General features: G+C 40.3%; 1 protein-coding gene across 1 annotated transcript in view; it reads right to left on the bottom strand.

Annotated features, from left to right (window-relative positions):
• Window positions 1-25,252, bottom strand: part of TMEM144 (transmembrane protein 144) — an 817,557-nt gene that overhangs the window by 408,266 nt on the left and 384,039 nt on the right. The window contains exon 7 of the mRNA XM_044062452.1: window positions 21,813-21,880. Within this exon, the coding sequence (XP_043918387.1) occupies window positions 21,813-21,880 (68 nt within the window). The remainder of the gene's footprint in view (window positions 1-21,812; window positions 21,881-25,252) is intronic.

Consider the following 25,252-nt stretch of genomic DNA (forward strand, 5'->3'; position numbering starts at 1 on the left):
CCATAGATACCACACTGTCCTGGCCATTGGCGACTGTACACTGTCCCTCTGCTAAGGGCATTGGTGATGATGGATGTACAGGCAGTATGACTGTGTGCATGGATGGGTGGAGACTTGTGTACTGTCAATTGGTGGCCCAACAAAAGACCCTGACATATACCTGTGCCTCACCGATCCTCATAATCACTATTTGTGTCAGTGACATCAGGTTCCCTGCTGCACTGAACCAGCCCAACCTCAGCACCTGTGAGAGTAAACACACTTTTAAGACCTGTACATGATGTCAGAACACATGCACACATGAGCACAAATACACTCCTCACTAAAGCAGACACACACACACACACACACACACACACACACACACACACACACACACACACACACACACACACACACCACCAGCAATCTCAGAACATACTCAATAGCAGTTGATATTGGGGTACAGTATCACAAGCCAAACAGTCATATCACACATGTCAGCATGCAGGACATGTGTTGCTCAACAGCATGCAGTGTGAGTGTAGACAGTCCTTGTTATTAACAGTATACATGGCTTTGATGCATGTGTTTTGTTGTTCGGTGATTGGCCTCCCCCTGGAATACAATGTATACATGGACACAACATTGCTGTGCAAGTATTAAAAACTCTTTAATGTACTGTGCACCATCACTCACAGGTATACATACCATGGCTGGATGTGTATCTGTGTGTCACATAGATATCCTATTCTGATTAGAGCCTCTGTGTCTTTAGCAAATAATTGTGGACACAGTTTTAGCTCATGCATGATGTGTATACACACAAGATCAGTGGTGCATGTATAACTGATGGAATACCATTGGTCCACATAGCCAATGTACAGTAGTTATGGTGAGTGTAGATCATACTGTGGACATGCCAGTGTCATCCATGACATAGCATGCTAAAACACAAATGCATATTTAAACATCACACATACCCAATGTGTGTCATATGACCTAGCCACTCAATAGCATTACAAGACATATATGTGTCGGTTGTGCAAATGGTGATTGGTATGCATATTGTTTATAGGGCCATATGTTTGCACACACACAACATTGAGGTGTATAGCAATGAAAGCTATGTGTAGTACTGTGGTTACAATAACTGGATGGGGTGTAGTACCATAAGCCATCATCATGAAGCATCATGTGGTCACTCAAGGCTACAAATGTGTCCCAAACCAGCACCTATCATGCTGTACCAGAACTGCACTACCATGGCTACATTCACCATTTCACAGCCAGTTGTTACATGGGTTTGTAAGGAAGCCAATAAGGAGCATTGCCTAACATGAATGTGTTGCAGTGTGTTTACTGCCCCATGATAAGCCTCTACCCCTCAGGTATATTATGTGTGCTGTGTGGATGACATTTGGGATACTGGAGTGCGACTTTACAGAGGGTTTGTGAATACTTCATGTGTAGCATGTTAACATGTTCTGTGTATGACATAGTTGTGTATGTTGTGTGCATGCGTATCAACTCTGCCTATCCAATGGTCACTACAGTGTAGCCACATTTGTTTGAAATGGTCTGTGTATTGCATGTGTTTGAGACAGCTAATCACATTACTGAGATGTGCGTAGTCTCACAGCAAACATGCACAGCATGTATTATGTGTAGGTGTGTTACATGTGTACATGGCCTACACCTCAACTATGACACGCACTTTTTATTTGCAATAATAAATGTAGAACACACTCACCAGCATGTGTCCGCTGCCTTGCTGTCAGACCAGAGGGACCTACATGGATATGAGACAGTTTGTCAGTGTCGACAACTGTGGCATTGCTACTGTGGGTTTACAATCTTACAGTAGTACAACAGTTTACATTCACAGGCCTACAGATTATGTTCCAAATGATCAGTATTGCACAACAACAGGCTCCACATCTCCTAACTACACAGTACACATCTCACATATGCATGATCTGCCAATAGAGGTAACAGTAGTCTACAGATATGCCATGTTACCTGCACGCTCCATGTGTTCTTGCTGGGTGGCCCCAACCTCCATCAAAGTAAATGTCTGCTACTGTTGTTGTTGGGCAGGTGCCAACAGGCTCAGAAGCAGCTCCTCCACTCTGGTGAGGGGGGGTGAATGTTAACCCCACCACTTGTTGCAAGCTGTTGTCTACGGATATCAGAAGCACGCTGACGGACATGTCTCAGTAAATTACTGCAGTGATGGCGTACCTGCTCATATGTCCTGTTATGCATGCCTATGTCATTTACCCTCCGGACAACATCCTGCCACAGTGCAGTACGCTCATGCTGGTCTTGGCTGGTTCTCGAGAATAGTAGGCTGCAGTGCTGAATCAGACAGCTGATAATAATGTCATCCTCAGCAGTACTGTAGCTGGGATTATGATGGTGGGCCATGATCCCTGGAAGACAAAGAAAAAATATGTCTGAGCAAGTCATATGGCACACTTAACATTATACAGTACAGATATCACTGAACTGCCATATATAGCAACCTATTAGCTGACTGAGATTAAACACTTTCAATACCACTTATCAGTTCTCACCCCACAACTGCTTGAATGTGCCTGGCACGCTCTATATAATAAACCATGTTCTGCACAGCAACAAAATAAAATCACTATATAAGACTATACAACAGTACATGGCACACTGTATGCGACACAATGCACCACCTAGCCACAGAAGGTATAGATCAAGCGAATGCATAAAGAAATATGTTATCCATCGCAATGTTTGTAAAGTCCAGTTACAGTATTACCATTATACCACACAAGTTCTTGATGGAAAACCCGTGGCCAAAATATGTGCACAATTGTGGATATAGGTGGCATACTGCTGTAGTAACTATAAATGTTGCTAGATACGCAGTTATATCTTGTAACACACATATGACACAGGACATGTTGCAGGCATACCCACACACACATCAGACATAATTAGAAGACACAAAAATATGGCAAATCAGATAAGCTTTACGTGTGTACCATACAGTACTGTATGTCAGTACTTACAAAACCATAAGCCTGAGGAATAATCTGTGAGGACTACAGGGACCACACAAAACAGTGGTTCCAAGCAATGTGGACATATGCCATACTTTGCTGTTTAGGCCTACAGCTTCAAGTAGTACTACAGTTCATACAGGATTTGGATTCAACATTAGTACCAATTAATAAGCATACATGTAGTGCTTTAGCCTCCAATGACACACCCCAGTTAACACCAAGGGACTACATCAGACTGTATGCCGTAGTGCTTTATCTGCCTAGCAACAGCATACACAGCTTTTGCTGGGATCAAGGCAAGGACACAATACCATGACAGAAACAGTTTCCCACTAAGCTATCCCACAAATACACATCTTTGACACATTCACCAACACACTGACCATCATACTCGGTCAACTTTACACAGAATCTATTGCAACAAGTAGATGTGGGTGTGTATGACTATATATGACTCTCTCTCTCTATATATATACATACATATATATATATATATATATATATATACACATATACACATCCGTTGGTGTACATATACACATGCATATACATATAGGCACATATACAGTCCACCTTTCATGGTGGAATATCAATTATACAAAGGATGTGAGGTATACAGTAATGTAATAATATCGCAAAGTCTTGTGAGGAAATACATTGAAAGTGTTCTCAGCCCAGGTAGCTTTAGCAGGCCTCACTGGCTGCAACATTGCAAACTGAACAAAACACACACAGTGTTTAACCACCACATGTCATATACCAGCACTGTATGCTGTCTTGTTTGTCACACACTCAAACCTACATACAAATATGCACATAACAACGTTCACCAACATATATATGTCCACCCTTCACAAACAGTTGCAATATGTCCCTTGCTCTATGCACATATACAGATGTTAATATATATGACACATATATATCTCTCCGTATGTGTGTGCCATACGCACACATGGTCCACACTGTTCTAAGTCCCTGGACCTCACAGCTGAACTGTTGGGCCTTGCTGCAACATGAACAGGTGTCACATGTGAACACACAGTAACATTAGAGGGGGTATATATAGCTACAAATGCTAGATTAGCATACTAGCCTGGTACAGCAGTTGCCAATGCTACACTAAACTTTAATATGACTACCATGCATGTGTTACTCTGGCACAACCATGTTTATATAAATGAGTATGCCTACCTACATCCTTGGTAGACCCTGAACACACAGGTATATTGTACATTTGGGTAGGGGTACAGAAGTACAGAGAGCATTATGTATTAGTGTGTGAATTTTATCTTGCTGGACTTAAAGGGTTGCTGTGTACCTGTTAGTTTATCAAGGCAAGTAGTCTGTCTGTGTAGCTCCCAACTGTGGACCTATCCAGATGGTAGCCAGAGGTTAGCCTGTTATTTTTTTTCTGTGCACCACACCGGTCTTTTCAGCACTGGAACAATGACACTGTCACAGTTGGTTGCTACCAGTACATGGCTACATCCTTTGGTATTTCAGTGTTGTACTCCTACATAAGGGTATGCTTCTGGAACTCCTTCCAAAGCTATTTGCACAGTGTGTAACTGCAGAAAAGCTGATATGCCTATGTGTTTCTGCCTCTGCCAGGCCTCTAAAACACTCAGGTACATATCTGAACAGACTCAGGGAAAAGTAGGTAAAAGTGAGGTACACCTTTAAAATATTAGAGACATTAAGTTGAGACTTTGAGAGACCCAGAGCATATGGATTAATACACCTTTTCTGAACTGCAAGCAGTGTCTAACTCTTACTTATTGTCATTATTCATTAAGTGCAATTCCCCACCTTTCTGCCAAATGTCAGTACTTTTCAGAGGGATTCAGAGGGACACAGCTAAAATTTGTTTCAAAATCATGGACATCCCTGAAAATTAGTAACAGTTGGGAAGTATGGCCTCTGCCCTAATCAGATATGCCAGTGTTTGTCCTGCTATGATACTATGTGGGGGTTGTAAAGTGCTGCTGTAACATTACTTTCTGCTAGAATGGCTGGTTCTCTTTCCACAGTCATGTAATGCAATTCCACAACTGCTGGTAAAGATCCACAGAACAAGATTTGTGTTATGGCATTCATGTTTTTCCTTTACATTCACTCATTCTGATGCATGATATATTTATTTAATCACCAACTTGTTGTATGTCTACCGTGGCTTAGTGGTACTCCATGCAGTCTAGTGTGTCCAAGGTCCGGGGTTTGAGACTGACAGAGGTGTTTTATTTTGCTGCTGAGCAGAACAAGGGCCCTGACATACAGAGTGACTAAGGCACTTTTAAGCAGTAGTAAGTGGGTATGTGCGATGCTTAGCTAAGCGCACACAAGCGCACACTCGCGCAAACCCGCTAACTACTGCTTAATAGTGCTTACCCCCGCTAACCCCCCACGCTCATTTATTTGAAAGAAAAGAAAATGGGGAGATAGGAAAGTGATGAAAAAGGGGCACAAAGAGGGAAAGACAGTAGGGAAAACAGCTCGGGATGTGCAGGATGGGTGTAGGGAAGGTCCATATCTGCCCATTTCTTTAACAGCAACAGCTGTGCATATGCAATAAATTTGGAGGGAAATATGAAACCTTCCACCCCTGAGAGAGGGGTGAGGACAACAATGTATGTTGTACTGCCAATTAAATATCAGTTTATGTGTCCAGCAGACATGTGTGCAAAATGGGCAGCTATGTATGGGGCGTAATTTTTTTTTGGGAGCAGATTGCCCTTTTTTTTTTTCAGGTGAGAGTGGAATGTGGGGTAGGGGATGTAGGTATATTTGGGGAGGTAGGTTGGGAAGGTAAACAGACGAGACAAACAAGACACATACAGGGCCAGAATATGACACGTGGTGGGTGAACACCACTGACGGGGAAGGATGTTTGGAAATTGCAAGCCCATGAGCCCACAGATGGCAACAGTGGAACTGAGATCCCCACCCATGGGCAGTCACCACTGCACCTTCACAGCCCAGAGGGTGGCTGTGCTGGGGGCTGTGTAGGAGGGGCAGGCTAACCCGTGAGTTGCGCCACTCGTGCCTCAAGTTGGTGTAGAGGATCAGCAACAGAACGCTCGATCTCCCTACGCACCATAGCCCGGACCGTTCGGAGGGTGATAGGTGGCCCTTCTCTGCCCACGCTTGCATGGGGGGATGAACCCCATCCCCTGCTGCGCTTCCACTCGAAGGTGGCACAGGGCCAACAGAGGAGGAGGTCCCAGGCTGGGTACCGGACCTGCTGGTGCCAGGTGCCATCGCCAGTTGAGGTGGGACAGGTGGGCCCGCTGGGACTGGCCTTCCCATACATTCTATGTTTAGGAAGATTTAATGAAAATATGGGTTATTAACAGTCAACAGCATTCCCAATTAAATATACCACACACGACAAACCAGCAGCTCCGTAGTAGGAAATATTTAATAAGAATAAAAAAGAATTCTCTAGCGCCTCGGCCACTTGCCTTTAACAGAGTACAAACACTTGTATACATCCCATCTATTTATATCCCAGCTAAAACACATATTGAAACAATTAACTAATTAGTTAGTAAGCCACAATCATCTTTTTAAAGAAATAAACTTCTATCCAAATTTTTAAACAAAACTTTTCAACAAGACTTTTAAACAATACTTTTTCAGAAGCATTCCTGATTCAGTCCCATAGGGAACATTGTATTAAATTTTAAAATCAGGAATGCTTCTTTTTTCCTCAGAATATATTTAACATATTCTTCATTCATGAATTTATTTAAAACAATATTATCTAAAACTGTAACCAGAAGCCCATCCGGGCTTCCTTTATGAAATTCATTAAAATGTGTAGCCACAGGACTAGTTGATTTCTTATTTTTAATATCTCTAATGTGTTCTTTTATCCTGCATGAAAACTGTCTTTTGGTTTCCCCTACATAAAATTTATTACACGTACATTTGAGTCCATATATAACTTTTTCCGTTTTGCAGGTAAAGTGCCCATTAGTTTGAAAATTAATGCCATTAATCATAGTAAAAGTAGGACTCAAATATTTACAAATACTACAATTTCCACATATCACTGTACCTTTACCATCTATACCCCTTCCTACATTAATGAATTTCATCTTTTGGTTGCTGTGGTTGCTATGGTTTTGCAGCATTCCCAATTAGTTATAACAGCATGCAGAAGTATTCCCATTAACCCAACACACCAGAGTTCCAAAAGTTGAACAGCAAGCATGACACATGCATATATAGAACAACAGTGGACATTACAACAGCATGCAGGTTTAATTGATGGCAACAGGCCACCAATATTGTGGTATTTGAACAGGGCACATGCATCAAAATAAATGCAGATATTTATTAACCAATATGTCCCAACAAATGTTTTGAGATTAGACATACCCATTGAGGTGTGGAATTGCATTTTTATGCACATACAGTAGGGTGGAAAATGATAGCTCCATTAACAACTTATATATCCTTCTAGTTTACACTACATTCCTATTAACTGCAGTTATATGTCCCCTACATGTATTATTATGCTACCCAATTGTCCTTAAATTGGGAAATGGGTTTTGCTAGATCTTTATATACATGGGCTGTATCTGACATACAAACTGTCCGGGATGCAGTTGTTACTGCTACATATTTTGTGAGTTGCTCAGACACACTACTGCTGAGATGGTACACTGACAGCTCTACTTTCCTATACTTATCTAGATATGTTTAGGTGAAATTATCAGTTACATGTTAACAGCTCCGTACATTTTTGCCAGCACAATGACATTTCTGGGGAGCACAATACCAAGCTACTCATGTGCCAGATTAACCTGTGCATGCTGGGCATAAGCTAACAGTTGAGGACTGTAAATAGGCTTAAAAGCTACTAGCACTCCCTTCATCCACTTTATATGGGCCTACCCAACTGTGTGTTAATAGCGCTTTATACAACAGTACTACTTCTATAATGCAAGAGTACAACAACATATCAAAGAAAATGACACAGACACACTCCAGGAATTATACCTTTATTAAAGACTTATAACACTTTTCTAGAGGCTCTCCCATTTATTTTATATAACAGTACATGCAGAATAATTATTAGAGAATTATTACACCTTTATTTATTGTGTTAAAACACGTTTTTCAGGCTCTCTCAGTTATTTTACATAACAGTACAAGCTGAATAATTACTAACCTGCCTGGTGGCGCAGCCTTAGCAGCCTATCTGCATAGGCTTGCTGATTCGCAGCACGGACACCTGCAGCTGTGAAGTCAATGAAGTGATATTGAGACATACCTATCCATAGTATAGACTAGAATAGCAATTCTTACATACTTAATTCCATGGCTACTTACTCAGTAGTGGGGCATTTTCCATCTCACAGGCCTCCTGGATCCACTGGTCCAGTTGACCCACCTTGCGTCTCTTCAGGTCTGCATGGTGGTGTCTGACCTGCTCACCAGTCCGAGGGACACCTGTGGCACTGGTGAGTTCATGAGCTAGACGGTCCCAGGCTTCCGCTTTGTATTGGGCACCCTGGTACTGGCCCCGCAGGAGTCTATCCTCATGATTATGGACAAGGAGCCAAACCATTACTTTTGACTCCTCAATGCCCCCAGTGTTGTGCTCGAAAACAAGAGCCCTCTCCAGCACCGGCCATTGCTGCCTGCAGATGGGAGCTACAACCAGTTATGGCAAGTATTCCCACCTATGGAGCTTACATATGCATCATTTCCCACACTTATTTGTGATTGGCCAGTTTTGAAAAAACTCAGCTGAAGGCACACCTGCTTAGCAATGGGTAAACTTCCATTAATATGTATGTGTGTGTTGAAAGTGCATGCTTATGAAAAGCTGTCATGGCTTAGTGGTTCAGTACTGTGATTATGGTGCACAGTATCCCGGGTTCGAGGTCTGTCATTGCTTTTTATTTTACTACTGGCCAGACCGGCTAGGAGGTGTGGCTGTGTTTAGCCGACTTTGTTCAACTTTGCCCACCATTGCGCTACGGTGCTCTACGTTCCTCGACGTTGCCTGACGTTGCCAGACATTGCGCTAGTTAGCGCAGTGCGCAGCTACGTGCAAACATGTTCTGTTTGCGCTAGTTTGCGCGATGCGCAGCTCCGCACAAAGCTACTGCGCTAGTTAAAGCAGTGCTCAGCTATGAGCAATTATACTTAAATATGCTTAATACTGGTAAACTTTGCTTAGCAGTGCTTCACATTGCTTAAGATACGTTACTTATACATTCATCAGTATGCATAACCATTCCACCTTCATATATATGTATATAAAATTTGTTCAATACTACATAGGCCATTTCAATGCTTTTTACTAAAATTTAAATGATAAATGTCAGGAATTATTTTTATATACAAATTTCCAACAGAAAATAGAAAGGGGAGTGGTGGGACTTGAACCGGGAATGCCTCCTCTATCTGTAAAGGCTCTACCACTACGCTATTGCTATTTTGCTTAATTTGCATATAAGTTTCTTATTATCCCTTTCGATGTCTAAACTGCTAACTGTAGGTAAGCAATGGGCAAACCCACGCAAATACGGGCAGCTATATCAGGAATAATAAAAAAAAATAAAAGTTTTACATTTTATGATTGTACAGGGGTTTAGAATGTGGGGGAGTGTAGTGTTGGGTATATACACATTTGAGCGGACTCGCTCATGTCAGTTGGCATTTCCCAACTGAGAGACTTGCAGGGGCGTGGATTTTTGGACTGCTCGGCAGTCCGGCACGCCCCCTGCACTCGTGCATGCTCCGTGTTAGCCTTAGAGTTGAGGCAGCGCACCTCATTAATATGCATGGAGCACAGACGTCTTACTCTTAGACTGGCATTAACGTGTAAGACTAATTTAGTCTTACACGGAGGATTTGTGAATCCTGGGGTATAAAAATAGTATAAATTCCTACACTACATAAATAAAAACTATATAAATAAAAACTAGAACCGCTCATACTGATACTACAAGAATAACAGATTAAACTATGACATTTACATGTTTCATGATACATTATTCCATATTATACATTTTCAATGTTAAGAGTTTTAGATGTTTGGAGTTACAGATGTTGTGTTCTCGATGTTTTCAATTTAGATGTTATGAATTTTAGATGTTTTGAAGTGTGTTTTGAAGTGTAACCATTTATATATATATATATATATATATATAGAGAGAGAGAGAGAGAGAGAGAGATTTATTATTGTTTATTCAAAAGGAAAAACATTTTCCGTTCAAATACATGAATGGTAATACCAAAAGTAAAAAAAAAAACCTTTCACAGTGTCAAACCAAATGCTCGACGCATTTGACTCGACATTGTTGTCGAAACCACCACGTGATAGCCCTATAGGAGCCGATGTAAATCACATTTGCCCCCCCCCCACACCCCCCCACTAATATATTCTAACTCCGAGATTGCACTACAGTGGGGATGTGGATGAATTTCCACTCCCAAATGTACTGCAATCTCCGTGCAGATAGTCAATTTCCACTTATGTGAATGCAGTTGTGCATTTACATAAGTGGAGTCGACTATCTGGTACAAAAGTGCTTGTGCGTTCAACATTCTGTTTTTTGGCACATTGCAGCCGATAGAATGTCGTTCAAACAAACAATAGTAAACCTATATATATATATATATATATATATATATATATATATATATATATATACATACACACATAGAAAATATTCCTAACGAGTCTACCTGATAACACTGAATCTTCAGAATGCCGAATACCATTTCATCAAGGCGAATGCATCAAAACTGCAGAAAAGTGAAACTCCATTATCATCGAACCACACTTCCTCTAACTGAAGGGACTTCTTATTCCTCCATATCAACAGTAGTGAAAGAAATGGAGACACAGTAAATGTACAGGTTACTGGGTGGCTTTGTGGTAAATGTTGGCATGCCATGGGCGTGTGCCCTTTTCTACAATATAGTGCGATCTTGGAATTGGTATACTTAATTTGCAGGGGGTGTGTGGGGGGGGTATAGGTCCCTTGCTAAAATGAAGGATGGGATAGTGTAGGTTTCTGGTGTTTTGGGGGGTGGATATGCTGTAGGTGGAGTTTGTGTAGCTTTTTGTGTTAATCCGGGTTGTGCGTTTCAATGTTATGGAGTTTTGCTCTTCTGCAGTTTTGATGCATTCATCTCGATGAAATGGGATTCGGCGTTCTGGGGATTCAATGTTATCAGGTAGACCCATTCCTAACATACTAAAAATTATAATAATACATATGCAACTAAAGCCCAATATACAATTAATACCTCACATCTTAGTGATCTCATGCAATCCAGTTTTAACCTTAATGTTGCCTTGACCGTACAAGGTAAAAAATACTATAAAAACTTTCAGTGAAAGTCCAAAAGAACAAAATTTCTTAAAGCCTCAACTTGAGACACAACCACCAGCATTGCATTTTACAGGTCCGTAGCTCTAAGTTTCAGAATGCTTGTGATAGAAACATTCCCATATAAACCTGAGGAGTCCTGTGAATTTAATCAGAGCTCCCAATTTAATTCCCTCGATTCTAAGATGGTCTCTCATGGGCCCCCTCTAGGGTCGCGTATGATCTTCTCTAACACTCCAAATCTAAATAATTTAAAACCTAAGCATACTGTTTTGTGTTTATAAAGCATAGTATTTGCAATCATTTTATGAATATCATAGCTATGTTTGTAAATGCGCTGAGAGACCTCTCAGTCTTGCCAATGTAAAATGCTCCACAGGGGTCACAAATAGTGATGTATACAACACCTGTGGAAATACAATTACAAAAGTCAGTTAACCTGATTTTCATATGCAACTGAATCAGTGTAACAAACTTTTCCTCCAAAATGAAAGAGCACTGATTGCACCGGCATTTTGCCATACCTCTTAACAGGTTTGCCACCTCAAAAACCTTGACTCTCAAAGACTCTCAAAGACATTTTGAAGGTTTTTTCACCTCTTATATGTTATCAGTGAACCGTCACCCACAACTGCTAAAATACTGTTATGAATAGTGGAAATGGACCACTATTTATGAATAATTTTCCTAACCTCATTATTTAAGGGGTGATGGCCTAAAACAAGACTTTTACCAAAGTCAGCTGACACAGGCAACTTCTCCAAACAATTGCCTGACCTAAAATGGGGTTGAATCTCTTGTGCCTTAAATTAACCACCTCCCGTTTGATATCATGAACAAATTTTTGGGGATAACCTCTGTTAATAAACATGCCTACCAACTTCCCACATTATTTTTCAAATACCACTTCAACTGTAACCATCCTAGAAACTCTGCCAAATTGCCCTTTTACAACGGATTTATTTTAACATAAGGGATGATTACTTTGAAAATTCGGGTCTATGTTATCTAATCGAAGAGGCATTACAGCGAATGCCTCTTCATCGACCCTTAAAGAGCGAAGTGGCAGTTAAGCGAACGGCCAAATCAGCAATTTTTTTCCCAGGGAAAAAAACACTTGGCCATCAGCGTGAATTTGCCCCTTCCCCCCATAGTGCAATCTCAGAGTTGGTATATTTAGTTAGTTAGCCCCCCACTTTGAGGTGTTCTTAGTGATGTTTCATTTCTGGCCGGATCAGTGATTTTTTTCTCTAGGAAAAAAATCACTGATTTGGTCATTCGCATAAGTGGCGATTCGCTCTTTACAGATTGATGAAGAGGCATTTGCTGTAATGCCTCTTCGATTATATAATATAGACCCGAAAATGCATGCAGGAATTCAAAAAGATGGGCTTTCTGTAAATGGTAGATTTGAACTGTCCATCCTCTTTATAAATCAACATGTCCACATAATTACAAAACTTATTAAAAACAGTGCGTGAACCTAATAAAATGAGAGGTGGTAGAGTTAATGTAATCAATAAATTCTTCTAATTTGGATCATGAATAGTTGCACAAAATAAATACAGCAAGGAATCTAGTTTACATTAACCAACTATGCTTAAAATGGGAATTTAATACAAAACCTTCTTCCCATGTCAACTTCACAAAGTTTGCATAAAGAGGTGCGCATACAGTCCCCATTACCACCCCTTGTGCCTACTTGTAGTAATCCCCATCAAAACACACAAAGATACTGTTGAGCAAAAATTTCATAAAATTCAACACAATTATGTATTCCACTGCTGAAATGGAGGAACATCTAAGCAAAGCCTCTGAAAAACTCTCAAAGCCTTCAGTCCGTGGGATACAACCAAATGGGTCAATTATATCAATGTAAATGAACAGTGTCTATACCACATATTGATCAGGGGAAATCCAAGGAGTCTCTTACGATGTATGGTTGTTCATATAGAAATTACTTTAACTCCTGATCAATGTAGATTGGCAAAGGGTGCATTTTAGATTGTCTAACAGATGCTACTGGACTCAAGGCTGGATTAAGTACATCCTTGTGCACTTTCAGAATTCCAAAAATGACCGTCACAGCTGGCTTTTCAAAATAGAGAAAATTAAACTCCTTTTTAGACATTAAAGAGCTCAAAAAAGTTCATCCAAATATAAATCAATTTTGTGATGCTAGACTTTGATCTCATTGATAGAAAGTCAGACATATTTACTGACATCCAGTAACAAATTGAGCATCTTGTGGGAGTAGCCCATGGTATTCATAAGCACCACACCACATCCCTTATCAGGCTTCATAATTTTAATGATGGTGTCACCACTCAATTTGTTCAGTAAATCCCACTCGTCCTTTTGCAAATTATATTTAGTAACATGGGAAGAATGCCCTACTGAGTGGATGTCATGCCTACACAGACTCTCAAATAAATGTACCAGTGGAATACTGAGAAGATTGTGAATACTCCTCTTCTTAAAAGCATCCATACAAGCTTCTTGATTACTGCCATAAATAATAGCCATGTTGAGTTTCCTAATGAACATTTTAAACTGCTGAGGAAACATAGGTAAAAACCTCTCTCAAACAGTCTATAATGGTTGTCTCTGACCATTGAGTTGACACCCCTAGAGGTTGGGGGTCTTCTATGAACTTTTGAGCCACCCCCTTCCTCAGCCCCTAGGGCCTCTCAATTTCCTTCTCTTGGATGGAGGAGATATCATATTGCTGGGAGACTGCTCGTTCGGATTGTTGGATCTATTGAAGTCTTGGGGATCCAAAAGGCTGTAACTGAAGGGAACGTTGTCAACCTCTTGGCCATTAAAATTGGGCTCTACCCCATTTACAAGTGAAACCCTCAGCATCATGAATATTCCATACCCCGAATTTTGGTATTGGGTAAGCTGTATTGGTCTGGTAGGCTTTAGTATCCTGGCCATCTTCTTCAATTTCCTGATCTTAATAGAATCTGTTTGCTGGTCAACTAAATAAAAGTCTTATAATAAGCCTCAGAATAATGATCAAACAATAAGTCCAACTTAACAGATGCATCTAAATAACTGATTTGTGGAGTTAACAAGTCAATCCTTTTTTTAGTTTCTCTAATTCTTAACTTTTATCACTTCCAAATAATGTTTATTATACATGTCAACCAGCTCGTTGAATAAGCTGGACCCATGACTCACACCATTGGGGAACTTCCACGGATGTAAACATTGCAGAATGTATCCCTTTATTAACCATAATTCCAGATAACTGTCATACAACTCTAGCTTACAATAACTCAGCAATAACTTATGAAGAGAGGAAATTTGTTCCAAAAGTTTTTTTTTAAGCATCTTAATTTAGCAGTCTGTTTACGTACACATCAACTTCACAATCTTCAGTACTATGGTCTGCGGAGTTCTTTTGACAAGTTCTTGAAGAAAGCTTCAGTCTGTTGAAATGACTGGTGTGTGTGTGTGTGTGTGTGCGTGTGTGTGTAGGATTCCCTTTAAGTTGGTCAGTAAGATTGCCTGCCTGCCTAATTTGTTCCATGGGAAAGTGGTTGACAACAGTGTGAGACTGCTGTAATACCAGGGCTAGGAAATTTGCCCTTTCCCTTAGATTGTGTGATCTTGAAAATAGTATATATAAATAGCTGGGTGTGTGAGCACTGTTTTTATTTGCATGTTGTGAGATTATGTCTTAGGGTATGTGCTATGAGAAGCCCTTTTTTATTTTGCCAATGTTTTAAGGAGCTAAAACCAGGATTCTGTGCTGTAACACAAAATACAACGTTTTTCTCTTTATTTTAATGCTGTCCTCACCCCAGTTTAATTGTACTTATGTAAAGTGAACTGGAGGAACAGACATTAATAAACGGAAGCATTCTCAGCTTACAATCTCCCAGTACTTCTCCTCCAGTATATCATTATGTTAAAGTCTTTCAGAAGAAACTTATACAAATACCAGGAAAGAACAAACCAGGATCCACATAATAGATTTAGCGCTTTCATCTTTAATAAAAACTTCATCAGAATAACAAACAAACTGAAGCTGACCCTATAAATACACACCCTCTCACAATTAACATAATAAATTAATGACATCACAGTACAATTTAACCTAAAGAAACACAAATTGATGTTCCATAATTGAGTGCACAATACATAACTAACTACATATGTTGAAATTAAATACTTGTAAACCTCTATACACAAACATCATATAGTTACTGTAAATACAAAAATTCATAAAATATTAATGAAATATTAATGAATGAATTTATATATAGCCTTCTGCTTTTAATCTAAGAATAGAGCTAATAGATGTATTGCTATTTAAACCTGGTTTTTGTGTTGCATTAGTTCTCAGCTGCCACCTGAGTTCCCTAGCCTCCAGATAGTCGCTAAGGGGTCCACCTCTATCCCCCGATGTGACTTGTTCAATAACTGAAAATTTGAAACTGTGCCCTTCATGGTTTTTTACGTGGACAGCCAAGACGTTCTTAATGTCTTGTTTTTTGATATCATAAAAATGCTGGTAAACTCTACTTCTAAGGGCATTGATCGTCTTCCCTATATAGAAACAGGGGCACTGGGTGCACATCGCTAAATATACAACCGCCTTACTGCTACAGGAAAAAAAGAAAACAAATAAGAAACAGAATACTTGCCCAGACAAGCTAGATGAAGGCATTTTTATGAATAGACAGAGAAAGAGAAAAAGAGAGCTCTAGGAGGTAATTTTAGGATTACAGCTGTTTCAGTTAACCAATATTTAAAGTCTGCACCACTGTCTAAAAGAAGTAAAAGTAAAACTGATCATTCAAAGAAAGCTTGGGTTACTGATTTGTCAGCTACAGATATGAGGAAATTCTGATTTTTAAGACATTCTATGTTTAGGAAACTTGAAGACATGGATAAACAAAGGGTTACTATTAATGTTCACTCTTAGTTGTCAGATTTCAGGAAATTCACACTGTTAGCCAAACTATTAAAAGGGAAACTACAAGCATATCATTGTTCACTTCAGTACAAATTATCTAAAAGAAACTCTCCTGAATTATATGAAAAATCTATGTGCTTCAAATAACAGAGCTGGTAGAATCAATTAAAAGTGAAATTTCTTACAGTGAAATACCATTAAACAAATGGAATGATTATTTAGTTACAAAGGCTCAACTATTTAATTACTGATAAAGAGAGCTATATTCTACAATAATAACCAGCTTCTGAGATTTTCTTGGGGACTATACGATTTTTTTTTTAGGAAAATTACACAACAGAAACAAAATCCACTAGAAACTAGAGAGCTAATCAGACTATAAAGGTTTTCTTCTGCAATGCATTCAGCCTTAGTAATAAGCATTTAGAAAAGTATACGATTACAACAGCAGACAAGTTAAGGATAATAGCTATCGCAGACATTTGGGACTCAACTAGCTTGACTTTTCCAGGCCACACAAAATATGAAGAGCTGAAACCAAATAAGAATGGGTGAATCGTCTTATTACTGCTAAAAAAACTCACTGACCTTAGAACTAAACTGTGCTAATAGCACCTTAGTAACTTTAGTAATAGATTTGAAGGTAGTGTTAAAATCAGGCACAATCAGGACACTTCTAATTTACAGAAAACCTTCGGTGAATTCTAAATCCTAGTATGAGTGCTAATCACAGGACCAGCTATGGGCATTACTATCCTTGACTTAATGGTTACTGTGTTATGAACATTAAAAATGTGAACACTGGTCTCCCTTTGGTAATTCCGACCACTGCTCATAGCTATTCTAAAACATTTTCAAAAAAGAAGTTTGATTACAGATTACCAGATTATGGATCTCTTGCTGGCAGCCTAAATGGCATTAACTTGTCAGAACTACCAAGAGAGAGTGTATACAAGATTAGAACATTTCTGTTAGATCCCCTGGACAAAACAGTATCTTCAGATGCCAGATACCAGGTTACCTTACCAGAAGAACAGTAAACCCACCAGGCTATACAAAACAAAAAAAATTAATAGAACTCATGGAATGAAAAGAAAAAAATAAGATATGAATTATGCTATGTAAATATTTTCAACAATCTCAAATTAGACAAGATGAAAATGGAGACAAAACCAGCCAGTGACAAGGATAATATTAAACAATACTATAAATATATTAATTCCATTTCTAAAAATAAAAGTACATTTGTGTAAGCACTTACCATAACAGTAGATATTCAATTGATCAGTGCTGCATTCTTAATAGCCTGTGGGATATTCTGCCATGGATAGCCATACATTTGGCCAGCATACCAAAGCTGAGCACCCTCCCATATCACTGCACTGTGCATCTCATGTATGACCTCAGGCCAACCGAAGCTAAGGTACTTAAGGGACGCACAGATGGAATGTACCTTGGGAGGGTCTTGCCCCTGTCAAGATGCTCAAGCAGAAATAAAGGCAACTACATACAGCAAAGTCAATTATCCGAACTAACTGGGACCTAGGGTAGTTTGGATAATCAAACTGTTTGGTTAATCAAAGATATAATTGAACTGGATAAAAAAACTTCTAAAAATGTTTTTCTACACACAGGAAATACACTTTTCAACCATTCAATGATTCCAGTGGACAATAAAGAATAGTTTTCACACGAGTGGGCTACAAGGTGAAACACACACACAGACACACAGACACACACACACACACACACACACAGACACACACAGACACACACACACACACACACACACACACACACACACACACACACACACATACATATAATGTTTACCTAGTCAGACTTCATGACTTTTCCTACCCAAGAACTTTGGAAGGCTCCTTTCGGATAATTTACGTTTCGGATAGTCGATGTTCAGATAATCAACTCTCTACTGTACACATGTACAAGTCAAAAAATGAGATGCAGAAAAACAATAAACCCATCTTGGCCAAAAGAAAATATGAAGGAAGGAGGGGAGAATGCAATACGGCAACAGTGATCAGACAGACATCACTGCTTACTTAACTGTGTTGTGTGCTTCCCTGAGTACTCCTGTAGTATTAATAACCTTAGGAAGATTTACAAAGCTAATAAGATAGGGAGAAGGAAGAATTTCAAACAGGGCTGCGGTCCAAAAGGCCTAGTAAAATCGAATGAGTAAGCCCTGGTCTATTTTTAGGGAAAAATCCCCAGCAATCTTGTAATGTTTAGTGAAGGTGTATAGAGAAGACCAAGTAGCTACCTCAAGAACAGATATGGAATCTAAAGTTTTAAAGAAGGCTCTGAAGATGCAACAGCTCTAGTGGAATGGGCTTTAACTGGATCTAAAAGCCATTTACCATGAAAGTAGTAACAAAATAAACAGCCTTGGAAATCTGATTAGAAAATATTTGGAAATAGGGGCACGCACATTCCTATTATGGAAAGAAATAGATTTCCTGATTTACTTGATTTTGCCTTATAAGATGTAAACTGCCTACTGACATCCAAAGAGTCTATGATCCCTTTCTCTGAACTTTGAAGGGAAGAAAAAATGGTGGGCAAGTTAATGGTTTTATTCAAATAGATCTCATTAACTACTTCAGGCATAAAAGAAGGATCAGTACACACAGTAATGCTATCCTTATGGAAGATAAGAAAAGATGGAACAGCCATTAAGGCTTGCAACTCAAACTCCCTTAGCAGACATTAATGCTACTAACAATTCAATTTCAGAAGTATAAAACTTAAGTGAAACAGAGGCAGCTGGTTCAAAAGGGGTAGAGTAAGTTTCTAGGGAACATAGTTTAGATAGCAAAAAGGAGGAATAACTTTTTTGGTAGTCTAATATGAAAGTGGAATTTCAGAAAATGTTTCACATCAAAACAAAAGACAGCAAAGGATCCAAAGGGAGTCAATCAGAAATGGCTGACAAATCAGCTTTTACAGAAGAGCATGCCAATCCAGTATTGAGGAATTCATACAAGTAAACCGCAATATTAGGAACACCCATATGATAAGGGTCCAGATTCTATTTATGAAACCAAAGAGAAAATCTATTCCATTTGGAAACATACAATTTTCTAGTTTCATGTAAAATATTAAGCATGTCCTCAAAATACTGGGCCTAAGTAAGAATGCAATTCCTAACACTCAAAGAGTAAAATTTAAGTATGAAGGCTTGGATGAATCAGTGAGCCTTTGTACTCTGAAAGTAAGTCATCTTGTGAGGTAACTTCTGTTAACTGCCCCTGGCCAAATGAAGCAAAAAGGGATCAATACTGCCTGAGGCTAAAGGTAATAAACAATATTTTTGGTCTGTCCTTCTTGACCTTCAGAAGGACTTTTGAAATCAGAAAAAGGGGAGGAAACATATAAAGGACCATCTTTTTCAGGGAAAAGCCATAGTTGTCCATTCTCTACTCTTGAAAGCATGGTAGTCTTGAACAAAACAGTTTGAGCTGTCAGCTCTCCTATAGAGACAAAAAATCTATCTGTAGAGTTTTCCATTGATAGATAATGTCCAAAAAGACCTCACAGCTTAACATCCACTTGTGAAGGTCTGCTCTGGACCTTCTCAAAAGATATGCTACTGTATTTCTGCCAGGGTACCTGAAGCAAAACATGTAATTATGCCAAAAATGAAAAAGTGACTTTTAATAAAATGTTGGTCCTAAATAAAGTCTGACAAAAACAACAAGATACACTTGGCCTCTTGTTTGTTTTTTTCCTACCTAATAAAGAACCTGCAGATCCTACTAAAACAACAACTCAGTCTTCTAAACAAGCTCTTTGGGGGGGGGGGGTGAAACCAGGGACAGGTGAACTCATGGATGGGCAGCAGTGTGCCAAATTGGTGCACATGTCTGAAACTCCTGGCTATATCCATCAGTAACAATGCACCAGAAGAAAATCCCTATTACATGGCATTAGTAAAATAAATTCTGAAGCTTTGTGCAAGGTGGTGGCACAGACAGGCAGGTCAGTACACAGAAGCATAAGAAAAGATGGACCCCTTGAGAAGCTGATGATAAAACAAATGTAAATCACTGGAATTATAAATGTCAAGGAACAACAAGAAATATGATGGTGAAGCTAGTTAAGCTGTGCCTTGGGTGCAGTGGGTTACAGCCCTAACTATGGTCCAGTGATCCAGATTCAATTAACAGCTAAGGAATCTGAGGAGTTGCAGGGGAAGGGAGGGTGCATATATTTGGGGGGGGGGCACGTGCCTGTATGTGCCTTATGTTAGATCCCTGGGAATAAGTGAGGGTCATGGCAGTATCATTGCTGCGGTTAGGACAGTGATAGCAAACCAATGGCATGCGTGTCAAAGGTGACACACGTCACAATGTTTTGGGTGACATGCCAGCAATCACCAACACCAGAGTTATCAAAGACACTGCTTTTGCATTTGTTGCTCATGTGAAGTGCACTGCATTATTTTGTGCCAGGCACTTTTTATACGCCAAACCCAAAAGGTTCACCATCACTGGGCTAGGACATCCCCACTGCACATCTGCCCTTCAGACATGCAAGTGTGTATAAGGAGAAACAGAAAATAAGGGCACAGCTAAAAATTAGCCCAATACAGCAGTATAATGTGCAATGGGATGCCTCAATCTCCTCAATACCCCAAGCATGGGCTGGGGTAAGTCTGGGAATAGTAGAAGACAGCCATGCAGCAGACCAAGTAAATGAGGAGAAGCATTAGTGGCAACTGATGATTAGATGAGAAGAAAACAAATACAAGAATCAAGAAAATAAATATCAGCAACAACAATAACAAGCAGTTTTTACTCTACAAAGGCTGTTGGCCGAGGCGCTAGAGAGATTCATTTGAGCTGAATAAATTTTATAATTTTGGAATGTAGAGCTGGGACTCGCTGCTTGTTCTTGTTGTTGCTGATAAGTATCTCATTCTCTTGTTGTTTTTCGTAAGAAAATAAATATACTGACACTCAAAGTGGCTGTACAAAAATATAATAGGGTGTACTAACATGAAGCGGAGACTAGACGTAAACTGGATCCACACTTGGTCTTTTATAGATATATAACAGGCTGATCTCTTAAATGGAAGAAAAATGCTAATCAGAATGCTACGGGGGAAGCAAGCTTTGTGACAGTCATACTATGAGGTGAGTTAGAGGGATTTTGTGGATCAAAGTAAAATGAGATAAGTCAAAGTCAACAAAACATAAAATAAAATTTCCACCTGCCAGAATACTGCAAGATGATAAAGAAAAAAATCCAGTACATTATTGGCGTTTTTTTTTTTTTTACAGATTCTGCATTTCCAGTATATTAAATTTGTGATTACTACTTTACAGTGATAAAATGCAAGGAAAAAAACATACCAGGAAAATAAGTACAGCCATACAGCAACCTACATACATAATGCGTACTAACTTAGATGCATTAGACATGGACTTGTGCTTGAGTCACAACAAATCTATGAAGCTATCACTTCATATTACTTACATCAGCCTTTTCTTTAGGGGGTTGAGTGCATCCACCCATGATGCATCTGATGGAGACTCATTAATGGTCTAAAAATTAATCACATGAAGATAAGTGTCAGTAAAAAGAAGTTATGTACTCACCATAACGTTCCATCTGAGTAGTTAAGACTTCATTTGTCATCAACCTGTGGGTTTCAGATCTGACATGGATCCGAGCCGGCAGCTTTCCAAGCTAAGATCCGAGCTCCAAGCTCCTTCCCCTACCCATACTACACTGCACCCTTCTTCCAACCCTCAGATCGAGTTTGCCACCCACAACATGACACATATCAACCCAAGAGAAATAACCTGACATGTTCACACAGACTAAGCTTACAATACCCAGCAAGTCTAACTCCAAGGATTATCGCAAACCACCAAGGTTAGGGGGAAGAAGTGAGGGAAAGTTGATGACAAATGAAGTCTAACTACTCAGATGGAACATTATGGTGAGTACATAACTTCTTTATCTGAAGTAGTTAACTTCATTTGATCATCAACCTGTGGGACAGAGTCCCCAGCTACCAAAAAACCTTGGGAGGCCCTTATGGAAGGATATTCTGCAGCACTGCAGAACCAAAAGAAGCCCTTCCTCTAGATACCATGTCCAACTTATAATGAGTAATAAAAGTGTGAGAGGAAGCCCAGGTAGCCGCTGAACAAATGTCATCCAGAGAAACTCTGGACCAGAAAGCAGCTGAAGTAGCCATAGCTCGAGTAGAATAAGCATGAACCCTGTCTGGTTCTGGTAATCTATGATCCTTGTACACTTGCAGGATACAAAGTGAGATCCATCTAGCAAGTGTCACCTTTGAGACTGGTTTCCTCAAAAAAGGCTTGACAAAGAAAACAAATAAATGATCAGACTTACGAAAGGGTTTAGTCCTATGTAAATAAAAGTGTAACTGTCTGTGGACATCCAGCAAATGAAGTTTGTATTCCCCTTTGTTTTGATAATTAGGGAAAAATACTGGGAGATTAATAGACTGATAGATATTTGACTCTGAAGCAACTTTAGGGAGGAAAGAAGGATTTGTCCTTAGAGAAACCCTGCCCTTATGAAAAATTAAGAATGGGGGCTTTATACATGTATGAAGTTTGGATAGCCTCCTAGTCAAGGTGCTAGCCACCAGGAAGGCCGTCTTCCACGACAAAAATTTTAAATCAACTGATGCTGCGGGTTCGAATGGAGGCACAACTAAGGCCTGATGAACCAAGGTCAAATCCCATGGAGGGGAAGGATGCTTAATCGGAGGTCTCAGCAAAAAGGTGCCTTTGATGAATGTCTTACAAGTCCTAGAAGCAGCTAGTGAACCTGAATTTTCTCCTACATGAAAGTGGGATATAACCGCCAGCTGGACCTTAACAGTGGAAGAGTTGGCCCCCTGTTGGAAAATCTGAGACAGAAATTCTAGGACTGCTGGAATTGGGGAAGTAAATGGATCCAAATCTCTCTGAAAAGCCCAGATGGAAAAACATTTCCATTTACTATGGTACACCTTTTGGGTGGACGACTTGTGCGCCATCACCAGAATGGACTTAACAGGAGAAGAGAGTCCGGGAGTCCTGGCAATTAGTGGGATTGGCACAACCAAGCAGTAAGCTTGAGGCTGTCCAGATTCATAGGAGGAATTCCGGAGGGATGACAAACGAGATCCGGAATGGGATCTAAGATCCAAGGCGGAGCTACTAGATGAGACCATAGGCAAGAGAACCAAACTTGACGAGGCCAGAATGGGGCTATGAGGATAATCCTGCTCCCCAACCAACGAGCTTTCTGCAAGAATTTTGTCATTAGAGTTAGCAGGGGATATGCATAAGAAGACCAGGTGGCCAAGCATGGACAAGAGTGCGTCTGGGGGCTTCCCCCCACCGAGGAGGAATCAGAGCGAAAAACTCACTGCACTTCACATTGGATGGCAATGAGAAGAGATCGCAGCAAGGCTGACCCCACTTGAGGAAGATCTGTTCTGCTACACAAGGGTTCAGAGACCACTCGTAGGGTAAAAGGATAGTTCTGCTCAGTTTGTCCGCCAAAATGTTGGACCAAGCCGGAATGTGCACTGTTATCAGAAAACGGTTGGTGGAGATCGCCCATTCCCACACTCTCTTGGACTCAAGACAAAGCGAGTAGGACCTGGTTCCCCCCTGTTTGTTGATATACCAGACCACTGACATGTTGTCTGACTGAATTGCAATTTTTCCTAGAGGAAGAGAAGCATGAAGGGTCTGCAATGCTAGAAGGACCACCCTGATATGCAGAACGGTCTCGTTTGGGGACCATGTGCCTTGGAGAGTCCTGCCCGGGCAGTGCCCCCCCCCCTATACTGCAGGCATCCCTGGTCACCGTGGCTTGGGGAGGGATCGCAATAAAGTGGCATCCTTCTCGAAGATCCTGGGATGGAAGCCACCAGATGAGGGAAGTCTTGCACACCTAGCTAGAGGAATCAGGTAACTTAAGGGCTGGTATAACAAAGACCACTGAACTTGTAATGTCCACTGTAACACTCATGTGTAGATGTGCACAAGGAACCAGATTTACAGCTGCTGCCATGGACCCCAAGATCCTCAGAACTAGTTCTGGGGGTGAAGATGTCTGAGGAAGTGCCAATACATGAAGGGTCAGGCTCCAAAGTCTGTCTGGAGTCAAAAATGTCTTGGCCTGGAGGGAATCTATTCTTGCCCCTATGAAGTCCAGCATCTGAATGGGTTGAAGAGAGGATTTTCAATGTTTATTGTGATAGCCAGTAAATTTAACAGTTGAAGGAAAGATTTTCTGGCTTGAACAAGTAGATGCCTGGAGGGGGCGGGGAAGAGCCAATCATCCAGGTATGGAAAGACCTGAATGCCCTGAAGTCTCAGGTGGGCAGCTACAACTGCCATGACCTTGGTAAACACCCTGGAGGCTGTGGTGAGACCGAAGGATAGGACTCTGAACTGGTAGTGATTGGCTCCATGCCAAAAGTGGAGAAACCTCCTGGATTATCTGTCCATCATGATGTGGTAGTACACATGCTTGAGGTCTACAGAGCACATCCAAGTCTTCCTCCTGCAAGAATGGCAGGGTGGATTGTAAGGTGACAATCCGGAACTTCTCCTTGGCAACAGACAGGTTCAACGTGGATAGGTCAAGAATCGGCCTCAAGTCCCCTGTCTTTTTTGGCACCAAAAAGAACATGGAATAGATGCCTGACCCGGACTGAACTAGAGGGACCGGCTGTATTGCTCTTCTGTTTAGCAGCTTTTCTATTTCCAAAGCTGCCACCTTCCTTTGAGTGGGTGGAACATCTGGTAGATGCTTTAGAGGTAAGGGACTGGTCAGAAAGGGAATGGAATAACCTCTGGATATTATCCGAAGCATCCAGCGGTCTGATGTTATGGACTTCCATTGAGATAGGTGCTTCAAAAAACACCCCCCGA

Source organism: Protopterus annectens, chromosome 2.part1 (assembly GCF_019279795.1).
Source record: "Protopterus annectens isolate FY-2018-M chromosome 2.part1, PAN1.0, whole genome shotgun sequence".
In the NCBI taxonomy this organism is placed as follows: Eukaryota; Metazoa; Chordata; order Ceratodontiformes; family Protopteridae; genus Protopterus; species Protopterus annectens.